Raw genomic sequence first — 18,172 nt, 5'->3', positions numbered from 1 at the left:
TGTGCTATTACATTATTTTTATTGCATTATGTTAGAAGAAGCTAATACACAGCAATTATGTGCTGATGTGTGTCTCTGTATAGGATATTAATTTAGTTTTGGAGGCCCAAACCTTTGCATACAACTGCACACAAAACAGTATGCAAAAATTGTTTATTCCTCTGACTGGCTACCAAGAGATGACTGCAGAAGTGTGATAGATCAGTGGGTCAATTTTAAGTGATTAAATAGTTTTGCTCCTCCTCACCTCCTTACTAGGAACATCTTTACACAACATAATGTTCCAGTAGTAACCTGCTGACCACAGGGCCATTCACAGAGACAAGGACTGGACTGGACTGATGAATCTATTTTATTTTTAAATATGAACTACACATTTTGAGTGAGATATGACCTGTTACATGTGTGTGTAAACTGATAAAGATCGGTTCAGTTATTCTGTGAGCATTTATTCAATATACTAAAAGATACAAACTCAGAACCTATTGGGACAAAATACTACCTAAAACAAAGGTTTTGATATTTTGAACAGTTGCAATGACTCAATTTAACCCTTTAAACAGCCTGTTTGTTGTGAAGTATTATTACAAACATCTATTACCAGAGAATCGTCCCACCAGTCTGTACAGAAGTCCCTGTTGAGTAATGCACCTTAGTGTGTTAAGGCTGTTCTGCCAGGCCCAGTAGGAGTTGATGTGGAATGGCTCTAACTCAACTTTCACTAAAAGGGATGAAATATCAAACCTGGTCATTGGGAATCTTTTTATCACCATTGACTCCCTGCAGAAGCACAGCCTCTTCAGACTTGCCACTCTTCATCTCCACTACAATGTCATCCTTACTGGCGCTCTCCTTCGTCCTGAGCACAAGTACAAGCACATTCAAACACAATTACAAGATGGATAGATAGACAGACAGACAGACAGACAGACAAACATACATACATAGACAGACACATACATACATACATACATATATACATACATAGATAGACAGATAGATAGATAGATAGATAGACAAGCAGACAGACAGACAAACATACATACATAGACAGACAGACACATACATACACACATACATACATACATAGACAGACAGACAGACAGATAGACAGATAGATAGATAGACAGACAGACAGATAGACAGACAGACACATAGACAGCTAGATAGACAGACAGATAGACAGACAGACATCTAGATAGATAGATAGACAGATAGATAGACAGACAGACAGACAGACAGACAGACAGACAGACATGTAGATAGATAGATAGACAGATAGATAGACAGACAGGTAGACTTATTGACTGATTGTTCAAACAAACATCTGAAAAAGCACATACAGATCCTGCTTCCCCGAGCGCCCACATGGGATCTTGCCCTTCTTGTAGAGGAAGTAGAGCACACTGCCCAGGATGGCTAGCAGTAAGATGAGGATGATGATGACAGCAATGATGACTCCACTGCCCTCTGGTGATACATACAAGAAAGCGCAGGCAGGTTTTACAGTCTTCACACAGCCTTCACATGATGAAAGGAAAAGTCCTCTCCAAACCCAAACAGCCTCACAGGAACACTGGAGGCGCTGGATTTGACAGGACCTTTCCTGAATTTAAATGACTAGAAAATAAACAAACAGCCGTCACTGCGTCAAAACAACAAAAACAACATGGAGTTACGTCTTAGAGCTCGGTGGATGAAAGCAGTCTGTAATCTGTGGCATGGCTAACAGTGCTTTGATAAGCAGAACATGCACTGTCTAACAGCTCTGTCACAGACTAGAGAGTTGGGAAAACAGAGGAGAGCAGTGAGGCTGAAGAGGTCAGAATCCTGTCCATCATTCAGCCAGCTGAGCGAGAGTGACTGTGCTTTTTATTCTGTAAGCAGTCATTCAGAAACAGTTCCAGAGGCATAAGCAAGAATGTAATCAGCAGAGAAAGGTGATCAATACGACTTGAGTTGGGCTGAGGGTTGCAATAAAGTGATGGATTTAGCAGAGGAGCTTCTGCCTCTCTGAAACTGTCAGAGTCTGCAGGGTGGAATGGCAGTGGTGTGGATGTAGGCTGTGCAGGTGTACAGGAGTGAGGAATGGTCAGGCATGCTAATGGCCTGTACTCAAGCCACAGGAACACCGGGGACAAACCTTTTCGGACTCTTTCGTTCTTTTTCGGAGGGTTGAGTGTTTCCGTTGGTGCTGAGATGACAAGAGTTCAGTTTAGGCTCAGGTCTGCACATCCCATAACCAGCTATTACACTCTTTATTAAAGTAAATACAGTCTTTCTCCTTATCCATCTAACCATCTGTCCATTCGTCCATCCAGCCCACTAACATCGATCTATCCATCTATCTATGTCTGTCTATCTGTCTGACTATCCATCTGTCTATCCATCTAACTATCTATCTGTGTCAGATTATCTATCTACGTCTATCTGTTTACCTATCCATCTGTCAATCTGCCTAACTAGCTATACTATACTTCCATCTATCCGTCTATCCGTCTATTTCCCTCTGTTTATCTATGTCTGCCTGTCTGTCTGTCTGTCTATCTATTAATCTATCTGTCCGTTCTATCCGTCTATTTATGTATTTGTCTGTCTGCCTACCTATCCATCTGTCTATCCATCTACCCATCTGTCTGACTATCTATCCTTCTATCCATCTATCTATCCGTCCATCCGTCCATTTGCCTGTCTGTCTGTCTATCTACGCCTGTCCGTCCATCTATCCATCTACCTATCCATCTTGTCTATCTCTCGTCAGTCTGTCTGACTATCTATCCTTCTATTCATCTATCTGTCCGTCTGTTGCTTTCCTTCTATTTTTCTATATCTGTCTGTCTGTCTGTCTATCCATCTGTTCATCCATTTCTCTCCATCAATTTATCTATTTTGTCTGTCTGTCTGTCTGTCTGTCTGTCTATCCATGCATGTCCGTCTACCTATCTGTCGGACTATCTATCCTTCTATCTATCCGTCCATCTGTTCATGTCTATCCATCTATTTATTCATCTGTGTCTATCTATCTGTCTATCTACATCTGTCTGTCTATCTGTTTACCTATCCATCTGTCTATCCATCTACCCATCTGACTATCCATTTATTTATCTACCTATGTCTATGTCTGTCTGTCTATCTATCTATCTATCTGTCTACCTATCCATCTGTCTATCTATTTTTTCATCTATCTATGGCTGTGTCTGTCTGTTTGTCTACCTATCTATCTGTCTGTCCATCCGTCCATCCGTCCGTCCGTCTGTCTGTTTATTTCTATCCTTCTATTGATCTATGTATGTCTGTATTTATCCATCTATATCTGTCTGTATCTTTTTGTCCTCCATACACTATCATATATTACAATGTATGATGAATCATCATGAACACAGTACATCATGTTCAGAAGGTGTTTGTCAGCCCCCAGGTTTGACTGTTGACTTCTCTGTGAACTCCATTCGCTGTGTGGATTTGTTCAGTTCCACCAGCTGCTCATTTACCTTAATGAAGAATCAACATTTAACTGAATCTAAACAGAACGAGGCTGAGAAGCTGTGAGGGGTGGACAGCCTTGCAGAGGCAGAGGCTGGTTAATTTTATTTTCCCTCATGCACAGCTGCAGTTCTTTGTTCCCCCGCAGGGCAGAGAGTGAGAGCTCTGCTAGCCTGACATGAAGCTGCACTGAGAGCTAATAGGAGTCAGGAGACGGGAAGAGAGCTTTCGGAGCAATCAGCTGCTGTTCTACTGTTACACTAAAACCCATCTGTGGGCAAACACACACACTGCAAAAGTGCTGCCTCGAAAAGCACCAAATAAACAAGCACGTCACGTGAGTAGCTGGTGGAAGCAAGTAAATCCATACAGTGGCTGGAGCTCACAGAGAAGTCGGCTGCAGCTTTACACATGTTTAAGATTTAAGATAATCTGGACCATCCAAGTAAATCGATACCAACAATATTTATGGCATTTTGGCACCAAAATCACTGATTATTACTAGCTGTATTAATTCTCATCTTAATTATGTTATGATAATTTATACGTTAATCCGTTCATTCATCTTATTCACTTCATCCTGGTCAGGGTCAAGGTGAGTTCTGGAGCCTACCCGGTATCATTGAGTGAAAAGCAAGAATGGACAGGGCGCCAGTCCATCGCAGGGTACCACACAGACATTTTCCTATTTTTATATGTACATTTAACGACAAATTATGTTATACAATACTGATTACCACATTTTTACTGCTACAATTGAGTACCAAATTCACTTATATTCTAACTGTTACATAACTGTTACATATTTAATTGTACGGCAATTCATATATGAATAAAATGTCTGATGGCAACTCTGGCTGCCAGATATTTTAACATCCAAAGAGGCACCTGAATAATTCATAGCCTAGAATTTGAAGGGGTTAATCCTCATAAGTGAGTCAGAACTAGAGTGGAAAAAAATAATAACTGCTGCTAACTAACAGTGCAAAGGTTTACCAGTGTAAATTATGAGGCGCTTACCCTTGGTACTGGTGGAGGTAGTGCTTGTTGTTATTGTGTTCGGTTTTTCTGATTTACCTGGAGAACAAAACAAACTCTTGAGCAACTCAGCATCTCTGACAGAGGGAAATAGAAGGTAAAGATAAACTGGCCGCTGGTATACATATCGAGATTCGAGGTTACCCAGGAGCAACATTTGCCCTGCTAAGGTACAGTCAGACTGAAAATAGACTGGATTCACTTATAATGTGGCCTGATTCTCAGAACAGAAAGGGAAGTGGATGAAGGAAGAGATACTGGGAAACAGAAACTCACTAGGTTCAACGTTGTGGGACGCTGTGACTGTGCCCAGCTCGTTGGTGACCTCACAGGACACACTGAAGTTAGACGTAGTACTGACGGTTATAACACTTAAAACATAGTCCTCTGTCTCAGGGTTCCACTCACCCAGACGAGCCTACATAGCACACAGAGGGAGGAGAAACAGCAAGTTCCACAGCAGTTCCAGCCTCACAGAGCTTTTCAGGGTTCATCAATCAATCAGTCAATCAATCTCTAGCCATCAATCCATCCATCTATTCGTTTATCCATCTATCCATCTGTCTGTCCAGCTGTCTATCCATCCACCTATTTGTCCATCTAGTTATCATTTAACCATCTATTTATCTACCTATCTATTTTTCTATTAATCTATACATTCTGCCAACCCATCTATCTCTTTATCTTTCTGTCCATCCGTCTACCCATCAGATTTGTCTTATGCTAATAATAAATAACTGATTTGTCTCATACTAAGAATAAATAATAAGGAATGTGTTTCAGAAGCTCTTGCTCTCTTTCCTGCCTGGGAGTATTTGAGGTTTAGAGGATGGAGTGTGTCTAGAGAGAACTACCGAGTGCTTCTGTTGGTGCATTTAGTGACTAGGCTGATTGTTACGAGTGTACAGTACTTGCTCATCAGAGAGTGTCCAGGCGATTTTCGGAGTCGGGTGTCCTTTCGCAATGCAGCTCAGATTGACCAAATTTTCCCTGTCCAACGGAATCGCTTGTACGCCTTCTGTAATCATAGGCTTACCTGGAGACGAGAGGGAAGATATTTTAAAGCATTTACAGCAGCCCTAAATTTCCCCATCCCTGCCCTGCATGCTAGTCCCCAGCCAGTTACCTCTCACAATGACTTTCACAGATTTTTCTTCCCACAGCTCAGGTAGGTCAGAGGCTTCTATCCTGCAAGTGTACGTCCCAGCCGTGTCATAGGAGGCACTGCTTAATGTCAGCACATGCCCCTCTTTCAGCCATGTATTGTCCTGCACACAGACACACAGAAGAGGAATGACTCTCAGACATACGGTTTACATTCATGTACAGCACAGACCACAAATTCCCACAGAGGCTGCAGGAGAGCCCAGGCTCTTTCTCTGGTAAGCAGTTCATTATTTCTCCATGTAAGCTCAATAACTGTACCTATCCCTTAGCACTAATGCTAAGATGGGTTGGGCTGTTTTTGCTTATTTCAAGTAAATCTTATTAAATATAACATAATACAAGCAGGCCCATTTACAAACCCTTCAAACTGTTATGTGACAGACTCCCAAAATGTACATACACCCAGCTCACTTGCGAAGGCCTTTCATGGCTAAACACCATGGCTACTTCAGGACAATATGGAAATAAGGCTGAAAAGGCTGAACACTAACCCTAAGTCACATGGAGAGCAAGAATGGCTGACCAGAGCAAGCATTGCTGTGGCAATCCACACCGGAGGACTGCGAGATGACACGTGAAAGCCACCGGAGCAGCTGAACAAGCATAAAGCTAACCCAGCCAACAGGCAACAATCCATTCAGCTAGCTAACCTCTCACGGAACTGACTGGACACTGAGAGGACTTAGAAAGGACAATAACTATACATATATATGTTTGTTCTTGCTACAGTTCTAAGCTATTCTATGCTAGGCTAGACTGGGCCAGGCTAGGTGGCTGTGGGCTGCCTCTGTGAAGGGAACTACCTAAAAAAAAGCAGAACAAAGCTTATTTAACTTTTTTGTTTAGTTTGGAGCCCTCTGTAAAAGGAAAATCAGTGTGTTCCATTTTTGAGCCATAATAACAGGGTTGTAAATATGCTCGTAAAACCGCATCTGGGCATTTTCGCCCCCAACCAAAGATACATACTTACTATTTATATGTCAAATAACAACTAAAATACTCAATAAATGCATTCTATAAGTTTTATAAGTTAATTTCTTAATTTCTATCACTATTTAAGCCCATTATTAGCAAAGATGATGAGTAGTTCAAATTGACAAACAGCAATATATATATATATATATATATATATATATATATATATATATATATATATATATGTACTGCTGCTTAACACAGAATTCAAATCTGTATTACTTATGCAGATACATAAGTTTTCAGGCATCATTTGTTTATGTTCAGAAAATAGGTGCAGTGTGACTTTAAGAGCTAATCAGCTACAGTTATGGGTGTTGGACACGTTCAAGGCTGTGGAGAGGGAGCGGCAGTACACAGTTTTCTTACTGTTGTGTTGCATCTCATATTTGGAACAACCTAACCATGGTTTGAAGGTTTTGTTTCAATTTATTTTACAGCCTGGAATAAACAACCGTTTTCGTTCACTGAGACCTGTGAAAGTTTCCTTTTCTTCTACACGAGTAAAGACGTTGCTACAGCCACCACAGAACGTTGTTCAGCTCACGCCCTGCAGATTTAGTACACCTAACTCTCCACTACTGAATTATTCAGAAAACGTTTATGGATAGCTTATGGATAGAATGTGTGCCTTACGAGCAAAAACAAGTAAAACGTCATCATTTACTGATCCGTTTCTTTATACAGTGTATTTTAGAGATAAAAAAGATATAAGACTTGTTGGTGAACCTTTTCTATTTATTTATTTATTTTTTACCTTGTACCACACTGAATGAGTGGGCAGAGAGGAGAGAGCATTGCAGGTAAGACTCTGATCCTGCCCTTCTTTCAGTTCAATTGGCTCCTCTGGAGTAATTACAATGGGATCCAAAACTGCAAGAAAAACAAGAGGACCGTGAATAAACAGCAGCAACATTCATCACTGCAGTGGTCAGGGCCAGTATTATTACTCACAGTGAACAGAGAGGCTCAGGTCTCCTGGATACTCAGCGAGCACGTCCTCCAGTGAGGTGCAAATGTATTGTCCACTGTTTTTTCGAGTAACGTTAACCAGAACCAACAGACCATTATCCGCTTCCAGTTCATCCTGGAGCAAATGGAGGGAGAAAAACATGAATTGCATGAATTACTAGTTGCACTATTTCCACTCTGATAGTTACAGCTCACATTACGTTAACATAAATTACCAACATCACATCCTTACATCATCAAGTGAAAAAATGACAACTGGCTGAGGGTTTCCATCTCCCAGGCAACTGATCTCCACTGTGTCGCCTTCTTTGACAAGTCCTTTGGGGGAAACCATGCTCATTGTAATTTCTGTTGTTGGATCTAAGGAGAACAAGAAGACTCGAATGGGATCCTGCAGCCGCAATTTAGCATTTTGCATGTATCTTAGTTTGTGTTGTGCCCTCTCACATACATCTGGCCCTCGTTTGTGTTACGAAATGTACACGTCTAGCAGAAACAAAGCTCAGAGATGAAGAACTCACAGTTGACATTGATATTAAATCTGTCGGACTCCATCATCTTTTCGGCTCCGGGGACAAAGTAGGAGACCTCGCAGTAGAACGTTGCGTCCTTATCGTTTTTTTCTACTCTGAGCTGCAGCTCACTCTGCACTGTCTGCAGTCTGTTGGGATTCACCGTCATGCTGGGTCTCACAAGCACATCTGAGACAGAAAAGTTCATTATCATTATCAGCTTGTGATGGTAGCTATAATGGTAGCTCATTAAAGATTTACACTGAACTGGTGTGTGCTCCCGTACACTTACGGTCGCCTGAGTGCTGCAACGGGATGTCGTTTTTGTGCCATGTGATGTTTGGAGTGGGGTATGCATTCTCAACCTTGCAGGATGCAATCTGAAATGCAGATATTTGCGGTGTAAAAACACATTTTTCAGATTTCCCATGCATTTCAGGGCACCATAATGTTTGGGACACAGCAATAATAGGTACAATGAAGACCTCATGTTTAGTACTGTTGCTTATTGCTCTTACAGGCAATAACTGTTTGACGTCTGCGAAAGACTCCAAAAGTGTTTGGAACCTTAGAAGCAAGCCTAGGTAGCTTACGCTTGCACTAATGAAGCAATGGAGACCTGACACACCTGAGTAATCATAAACACCTGTGAAGCCAAATGTCCCAAACATTATGGTGTCCTGGAACGAGGGGGACTGTGTCAAAAAAGTGTAATTGTAATTTCAACATGGTGAATCCAGAATGTCTGCAAATAGCCTTGAATGAGAGTCTGTATATGTATATGTATATATTAGCCTGCCACGATATAGGTCATGATATTCATTTATTCATTAATTTATTCATGATATTCATGTGATTCATTTAAACAGAGCAAAAACTGTTCCAGTTCACAACCTTCTGCAGCTTGTCTGTGTCTGTGGAGACGTATGTTTCTACTTCAATGGATGGACGTGAGGGGGCATCTAAAAGGTAAAAGGAGAAGACTGTTAAACTTGGAGGCGCATAAATTCCATTACTGTTCCATTAGCATTTGCTTCCATGTACTCAAGCTCTGTGGATTATTGTGCCTGTGTCACAATCTCCTGCATAGCCATATTCCAATAACACTGGGTTAACAAGAACACAATACACACTTCAGAGTGCTTATAAGAACATGAGCAGACCCCCCCCCCATTTGCCATATGAAGGTATATAGCCATATACTGATGGTTTTGTATTCACATGTACTACTTTCCAAATCATAAACATTTGCCTGTATTTGAGAGAAGGGCATTCTACTTCTACTAAGATCAATATCATAAGATCCGATACTTCAATGCCAAGTCGATAGTACTTGTTTTTCATGGTACCAAAGAAACTAAAACTACTGACTGAGATGTCAGCATCAGATGCAGAAGAACGCTTTTACATGTACATCAGTAATGGCAGGAGAAGCAACAGGTCAGCTGTCCGATCTGTACACAGAATTCAAGGTGAGCGAGTTTCATCAAAACGCCCATCACCTTTGTGAATGTTTTTAGAAAGGCAAACATCAGCTAATTTGTTTAGGTTAATGCTGTGATGGCTCGTAGTCAGTGATATTAGTGATATTAAAGCAACATTATGTAGAAATTTTTGCTAAATATAACAGCTTTAAAATCATGTTGATGCTCCACTGATTTCTAATCATTTCATTCAGAACTAACTCTGTCTCTTTACCTTCTCCGAGTAAATGGTCACCCAGCCCGACCTGCTGGAAGATTGCCCACTGAGGTCCCCTCTACCTGCGTCAGACCAGCTGCCACCTACCAGTCCGACCAGCAGGCCCCCACCACCACCACCCATGCCAGACCAGCGGCACACCCTCCTACCACTGCTACCTGTCTAATGACCATGTTAAAACCTGGGTGGACTCTTGGCTGTCTGCCACTGTTGATATTGCCACTATTAACTATCATTATTCTGACCATCACTGCCATGACTATATTAAGTTCTACTACACCATGATAATTATATTATGATTATGATCAGAGCAGTTCAACAGTATAGATGGTTTGGTAAAGCTATACAAATAAATTTGACTTCATTGATTTGACCTAATAGGGAGAATGGCGTCCTGCATTATGTGACTACTTGAGCTGCATACCGCTGCATAACGAGTCATATTTGTGTATAAACCTGTAATATTACTGCACTGTCAGTCCACATGCGTCTTTCATTTCTGATGCTGGCTCTCAGCTTCTCAACAAATGCATGTACAGTCACAATTTGTATTTACAGCAGTGGAGTAAAAGTGATTTCTCCACACCTGTAGGGGGAGCCCTGCAGCAAAAAAGAAATAAAAAAACATGTTCCGGCATATGGTAGTTTTTTTAAAGCTGTACTTGAGGCAGAATTAATTGTAGAAACAATAATAGTATGTAGTACGGAGGTAGTCTAGGCACCATTACAAACGTTATGTTATGCTTGTTCTCCTGATATTCATTTCCACACCTATAATCCAAAGAGCTTGAGCACACAGGGAAAAAAACATTTATCATCATCCAAATATCTGTAGAAACTCCTGTGTAAGTACGGTCAATCTAGATCCGGGTACTCAGTTCTGACTCTGGAGATTCTGTTTTCAAAACCAGATGATTGACCTCAGCGGTTAGCCACCCAACATAGCTGGTGTTAGAGCAAAGAAAAATAACCCAACAGTTCTAAAATACGGCTCTCCAGGAGAAGAACTAATGACCTCTGGTCTAGATAGTACAGTTCCTCTAGATCATGTAGAACAGGTCAGCTTCATCTTACTGAACACAAGGAGTCGAGTATGTTTCTCATCGACGTCTGCATCCACGCTCACTCTGCAAATGTACTCTTGCTCATCGTCAAGCTGCACCGTACTGATTTTCAGAATGCTGTTCTCCAGACTGTAGGAGACACTGAGTCGGTTACGGAAGCTTGTGGCCTCATCCACAGCCTCTGTACTGCCGTCTTTGTAGTGGATGCGCTCCCTGTTGCCCCCTGGGGACCTCTAAAGGAGGTCAAAAGAAAGATCCGAATCAGAATCACTTGCATTTACAACAAATCAAGTCTTAACAGTAAACATGGTTTAAAAAAGTATTACAACACAGTATGTCACCAGACTAAACACTTTCAGCCCATCAGCGGTCAATAGGCTTTTTAAGGGGTTAAACACAAAACACATTTTGATATTATTTTTAAATTATGTTTATTTACAGTTCAAAATGAGCATGGATTTTTCCCATGTAAAAATGTAAGTGCCCCTTATTTACTCAAGCAATAAATTAACCAATTGTAAATGATTATGAGCAGCCAGATGTACAAGCAGTCAGATCTGCTCAATGTAAGGTCCTATTCAAACGTATCCAGAGATCATAAAATGAGGATTTGTCTGTGTTTGGCCTCACATCCACACATATCATGAACCAAATTTACATTTACGGCATTTAGCTGATGCTCTTATCCAGAGCGACTTACAAGGTGACTCGTATTACACAGGTGGGCCAATGTAGAGTTAGGAGTCTTGCCCAGGGACTCTTACTGGTGTAGTGCAGCATACGGTCACCCAGACTGGGAATCAAACCCTGGTCTCCCACATGGTGTAATAGCTTACTGGCAGCTAGTGGTTTTATCTGTTGCGCCACACCAACCACACATGTCTTAAAACTACAATATCTACATGCAGATATTTTGACACATGTAGAAATCTGAAATCTTGAGCTATCTGCATGTAGATATTGTAGTCATATGACGTGTGTGGTTTACTATATAGGAAGTAAAGAGGTATTTAAGATTCAGTCAGAAACATGCAAGCTTTGTTTTTCCACAAAATCTTCACCTTGGAGAGCATTTTCTAATAGATCTGTTTTCAGGGACCAAAAATGGCATTTGGGGCTAAAATGCAGACAAAATCCCCTGAATTGAATATCCAGATATGTGTGGATGTGAGGTCAAACACAGACAAAATTCTTATTTTATAGCCTCTGTATACATTTAGATGGGGCCTTACATTGAGCAGATCTGACTGCTTTTACATCTGGCTCCTCATAATCATTTACAATTGGTTAATTTATTGCTGTTCTATTACAAATAAATAATGCAGTATTTAGATTTAGAATCTGTCATTTCGGGGGTGTGGAATTTGGGATTAGCCCTAAAATATCCTCATATGTGTGGACAGTGTCAATGTCAATTGGTGGAATCTCCCCTCGCCTCTGGCAGCACCTTCTGACTCACCACAAACCACTCGATCACCAGTGTACTTTCTGATTCAAATGGGCCGAACATGCAGATGATGTCTGCTCCTTCACCCATAAGGACCTCCTTCCTGTCCTCCATACTGACCTCCATAATAGCCCATGCTGTGCAAAAACACACACAAACGCACAAGCATGGTCAGTCATGCACTGCATTTTTCAGACTACGTAACACAGCGCTTACAGTAAACTAAAAAGAGATCCAGTTGTTGACTGCTAATCAAAGCAGAAATGACTAATGGCCCTAAGCAAATCGCTCTGCTAGCGTACATACACATTGTTTCAGCAGTAGACCAGACAACACATCCATAACAAATGCCTGATATGGTGGGAACACTGTAAAAGTGATAAGTGGCGGGGGGGGGGGGGGGGGGGGGGGGTTGGTGCTATGAGTGGAATCTAGTGAGCCCACCCATGTCTGTATCAATGTGCAGCATACCAGTGTGTCACTCCTCTGGAAGAATAAAGGCTCAATTTACATGTAGAATAGTGACCCAGTGTTCGCCCCCGGCAGCTGGAAATGTGCTACTTTTCCCCCTAAAAGTACCCTATACCCCCCCCCCCCCTCCTCCTCCTCTAATGCATTTCATTCACTTCATCGTAACATTCATTCTAATGCAGTGGTCATGAACTCTGGGTCTATTCGTTGTTAAATGCAGGAGTGCAAAGTCCGTTTTCAGTCAAACATTAAACTAATAAAGATTTTGATGGCCTGGAGAGGAAAAGATTAAAGCATTTATTTAATTTATATTTAATTACATTATAATTTATTTATTTAAGTACTTCATTGGTATCCCTGTAAAGACATGCTCACCAAAAAATATTTTGTGTATGTGCCAGATAATCTCAGCTTAGGATAAGCACGGTGGATAACTCGTACACAGTGACATCACAGAAAAATCATCATACAGTCTCCTGACTCATTACTCGTTTATGTAGAGCCAGTGAGGAAGAAATGGTTGTGCTTAAACACTGCTAGCATTAGCATTTCTGCAGTTGGTCATGAATATATATGTGTGTGTCAAATTTTACCAAGGTTGACCTCAATACAAAGTTTTGCACAAAAACTGCACAACAGACGCCTAGTGTGACCACAGCTTGAGATTGCTACTCCCAGTGCTCATACTGAAATAAACACACCGGTGTGAGCGAACGAAGCAGGGAGAAATGAATGAAACAGGCTACACGTGCAGGTGGTGCTGTAGACCCCACTGTGCCTATCTCTCACTACAGCATTCTCCATGTTTTATGCGGTGACATCTCATAGAAGGTAAGATTCCCTGAATCCAGGGAAAACACACCCAGACAGATGGACAACCAAAGGAAACAAATTAATTGAATTTAATTAGCTTTAGCTCGCGAGGTGAGGGGTACCCAGGATTAGGACCACCCAGATTACATTGAGAAGCAAGTCTAACTACGTTGGTCATTTAATGGTCACCTGTTACCCATGGGGCACCTTTTGCACGGGTACATAGTTTGCCCACAAGAGCAAAATGGACTTTTGGGTCTTTAGTGAGACACAAATGCACAATTAATAAATTACTACATATGCTAAATGCCCAAATGTTTGTGGACACCCTTACTAATGATTGCATTCAACTACTTTAAGTTGCACTCATTGCTGAAATAGACCAGCATTGCCAATAACATATAAACATTAAACTTTCTGCACCATGCCTAATGCCAGACAAGAGCTAGAGGGGTATAAAGCCTCCAGGGTTGAGCTGTGGAGCAGTGGAACTGTGTTCTCTGGAGTGTTGGTGCTCCATCCAATACCTTTGGGATGAGGTGGGGAGTTGGAGATGCGGGGGGGTTGTGATCATACAACATCCAGAAAACTGAATACTATCAAATCCTCACAGCAATGCTCCACAATAATAGTGGTTATCCCTGAATGAGTCATTATTCCAGTCATACTGTTGTTGATGTCAACAAAGTCTGAAATGAACAGAACCGTGGTTCTTTGCCCCTCCCTGTGCTCTGGCTGGTTCTGCACGAGGGAAATTGAGCATGAAGGATGCTCTCCCATTACAGAAATTCGATTAGTTTTTCCCAACAAAAGCATTTCCTGTGCATTAGCGTCATTAGCTCAGGACTGCGTCAGACCTGCTCTACTTCCAGCGGGGAGTCACATATTGACGAGGCAACATTCAGAATTCCTGCAGAGAGCACCTGAGCTTAAGCTGAGCTCCATGCATTACACAGGCCTTGTCCATGCCAAATCCATGCCCTGACAGTGCGCATGTAGCCACTCTGAAACTAGCAATGGCTAACTTAGGGGGTAAAAGCGGGGGGAAAAATCTTTCACCTTTCAAACGTCCAAAAGTGGTATTTTCAACCGTGTCCAAGGCCTCGCATATAAAACACAGTGAGAGGTGAATAAAGCCTCTTTTCATGCCTCAACCACCCATTGCTGCCATAACACAAGAGTGACGCAAGTGCCAGACCTTTTTACCCCAGATTCTCCCTCTGTTGCGAGAACAGCCATACAGTGTTTTATGCGAACAGCAAGAGAGCAGCCCTCTTATTCCTTCTGTAGTGGCTGGCTGAGGCTGAGAGGGCAAAGGAGCTTAATTGGCAACAGCTGGTAATGTGGTGCTGGCCTACAGAGTTAGAAAGTGCAGTCATTCACAGAACCCCACGTGGCTTGACAGGGGCAGAACAGAAATGACACAGTGATAGAAAGCCCTTTTTTATTTTTTACAGCTTGCTAGTTAAGTGCTTGTCATTTCAACTCTGTACAACTCTGAATACTTCATTTTTGGCTCAACAATTTATAGGTCCATTGATATTACACCAGCCTCAGTGGGTTTTTTGATATGCACTTAGTGAATGCAATAAATAACTGGCTTATTTGAAAGGAAAAAAAAGATATTGGGTGGGAAAATGTACAGGGTACTTGAATAATTAGTGATATTTTGCCAACATCTGAGCTGCGAGCTCAGACTGAACATAAAATACGTCCCACAGTTAAGGGGGAATTCCAAAACTGCTGCTAATTTCTGCACAATTCAGTGTAGAAATGCAAAGACAAAACTGACACTGAAATCTTAAAACCAATCCAATATTGATATATATTTATATCTTTAAAACCTACTAGCTTAACAAAATGAGTTGTCTTTTGCAGTCAAACAAGGTCTCTGTCTTTCTAGCAATCACATAAGCACTTATAACCTCAACTACACCATTTCTGCTAAAGGCTGTTTGTTAATTATAGATAAACTGAGAAAACTGCTACCTGAAAACACATGGCTGTCCTCCTGTAGCCCTCTAATGCTTTGAGGGCATCTATTATTTGAGTTATAAGCAGCTTCTCAAATGAGCCCATGGCTGCTGATTGTTGAGGCAAAGATTGAGGAGTCAGCCTTACATCAAATGACTTTCAAGCGATTTCACAGTCTGGATAAAATCATGTAGGTCTTGCTAGAGTTGCGGCGCGCTCCTGTCATCTTGATCGTTTGGTGTAACATGGTCTTTTTTTCGCCTTGACGTTCCAAGATAATCAACCGTGTTTAATGATACCACGTTTTTAGTCTTAGCTCATGCAGATTGCGATGTGGACATTGTGAATAACCACTAGGTGAGCTCTTTCCAGCGGCAAACTGGAAGCAGCAAATACATTCTGTGGAATCTCCTTTATTTACATTTTTAATTACCACTTTTGTTCCCCAAACAAACTACTGCACACACACACAAGGGCAGCTGTGCCAAAAGCTGCTTCTTTTTCTGTTCCATGTTGCCATTGCATGATGGGAAATAATCTCAAAAGGAATTTAATTGGAATCTTGTAACACTGTCACTTTTATTTTCAGAGTCTTCTAGCGTATGGTTAGCATTCATAAAGCTGAAATGTGCATAATCTCAAAAGCTCAAATCTCCTAAGGTGCCCAAGCATTTGCATGGCACTGCTTTTTCTATTTTCCACTCTGTAATTCCATAATTGTACAATATATGTTTCAGGGGAAAACCACAACATTGTCACTTAGAATCTGGCAGCATGCTCATAAACATATTTTTTATGTCATTTTTAAGAGTCTCTGTGGACGCCTGGTTGCTATCACCACCACTCTTGAAAAAAAGCATATTTTAAGCCTGTTTAGTGTAATTATACCTAATACTGTACCCCAGTTTTTTGTTTTGTACCCAGTTCCAGTAACATGGTAGGCCAGAAAAAGATCACTCTCAGACAGGTAGGCAGCAGATGGGTTTTAAAGTGTGAAATGTGTTTTGGCCCAGACTATGGAAAGCATCCGGCACCCTGTGGCCAACCTGCCTCCCAAAGGTTTGACCACACACCATGATAACAGCTGGCAACAACTTTTGAAGAGAGGACACAGGTGCAAATCCTCCATACACCCATAGACACTCTTAGATCTTATTATTACAAAGCCTGTTACTCATAAATGTTCATGGCTACTTCATAAGTGTCAGTGGCACCGCCGAGACATAGGCCCAACAGACGCCAGCGCTCAGTGTGGCCTCTTGTTCAGGGCTAAACCCTCTGAATGTCTATGAACTTCAGCATGATCACATACTCACTGAACTCCATCATAAACTCCACTGGGATCCTTTACTGGGGTTTATCAATTAAAGCATGAGTACACTGATAAATCACTGTGCTGATCAGTTATTTATCTCGGTGTTACTGAGCTCTACTAAAGCATGAGTACACTGATAAATCACTGTGCTGATCAGTTATTTATCTCAGTGTTACTGAGCTCTACTAAAGCCTGAGTAGACTGATAAATCACTGTGCTGATCAGTTATTTATCTCAGTGTTACTGAGCTCTACTAAAGCCTGAGTAGACTGATAAATCACTGTGCTGATCAGTTATTTATCTCACTGTTACTGAGCTCTACTAAAGCATGAGTGCCTGTTACATTGCATTGTGGCATGGACTTCACAAACAGCAATGCCAGCAACCCCAGTGTTCCAGATTAAAAAAGTGAAAGTAATACATTTGGGATAAAGTAATAAAGGAGGGGAAAACCTAAGCAGGACTGAATGCAGGCAAAAATCTGTCAAAGGTGAAACCCAAAACCGACCCAAGCCAGACGGCCATTTAATAGATGATGTCAATCTACCCAAACCTTAACAGTTGGGTACTGTTCATTCTGGACAAATATTTCAAGCTGCACGGTGAACAGGCATAAATCACTTCATAGGCCACACGCATCTGGCCACTGGAGCCAGCCCAAGCAAAAAAATGATGGCGCACCCGCTCTTACCCCAGAAATGCAACCCTTAACCCTTGACATCCACAGTGCGCCTCAGGCTCTATAGCTTGACCTGAACTTGTGAATCCTCTATTGTGCTGATTACACGCCTCCAAATGACCCGCATTGTTTCACTCACTGCAGAAACGATTTCACACCCTAGGCCTTCTCTACGCTTACATGTTAGGGTAATACTTGCTGTAATATTAAAGAATGTAGGTGTACGTGTAAGACACTGGACTGAGTGTGTAGTCTACAGCTAACAGATGCTACAAGAATGCCTCAGGCCTCGCTGATAAGCTACCATTTCCTGTGATAAATTTTGTATATAACAACATGAAAAACAGCAGACTCCCACTGATAATCCCAAGCAACATGTTTCTAGTTGTTTATCTTTCTCCACAGATCAGCAGTATATCAATGAGCTGGCTTAAAATCTGCTGCCAAAGGGGATGTCTTGTGTTTTGGGACAACATCCACAAGAGTTACTGTGCTTTATGTCTTCAAGGTTCTTTAAGATGGCCTCAGGTACCAGCATCCACTCTGTTCCCGCTGATATAG

General features: G+C 41.5%; 1 protein-coding gene across 1 annotated transcript in view; it reads right to left on the bottom strand.

The window, feature by feature from the left end:
• mcamb (melanoma cell adhesion molecule b) overlaps window positions 1-18,172 on the bottom strand; it is a 41,544-nt gene that overhangs the window by 2,422 nt on the left and 20,950 nt on the right. The window contains exons 2-16 of the mRNA XM_072692113.1: window positions 12,372-12,496; window positions 10,923-11,145; window positions 9,042-9,109; window positions 8,440-8,527; window positions 8,157-8,336; window positions 7,868-7,995; window positions 7,618-7,750; window positions 7,421-7,536; window positions 5,648-5,789; window positions 5,433-5,557; window positions 4,798-4,939; window positions 4,504-4,560; window positions 2,144-2,194; window positions 1,344-1,470; window positions 745-859 (exon numbers count right to left, since the gene is read on the bottom strand). Of these exons, the coding sequence (XP_072548214.1) occupies window positions 745-859; window positions 1,344-1,470; window positions 2,144-2,194; window positions 4,504-4,560; window positions 4,798-4,939; window positions 5,433-5,557; window positions 5,648-5,789; window positions 7,421-7,536; window positions 7,618-7,750; window positions 7,868-7,995; window positions 8,157-8,336; window positions 8,440-8,527; window positions 9,042-9,109; window positions 10,923-11,145; window positions 12,372-12,496 (1,820 nt within the window). The remainder of the gene's footprint in view (window positions 1-744; window positions 860-1,343; window positions 1,471-2,143; window positions 2,195-4,503; window positions 4,561-4,797; window positions 4,940-5,432; window positions 5,558-5,647; window positions 5,790-7,420; window positions 7,537-7,617; window positions 7,751-7,867; window positions 7,996-8,156; window positions 8,337-8,439; window positions 8,528-9,041; window positions 9,110-10,922; window positions 11,146-12,371; window positions 12,497-18,172) is intronic.

This window comes from Salminus brasiliensis, chromosome 11 (genome assembly GCF_030463535.1).
Source record: "Salminus brasiliensis chromosome 11, fSalBra1.hap2, whole genome shotgun sequence".
Taxonomy (NCBI): Eukaryota; Metazoa; Chordata; class Actinopteri; order Characiformes; family Bryconidae; genus Salminus; species Salminus brasiliensis.
This window is presented reverse-complemented; position numbering and strand designations above follow the sequence as displayed.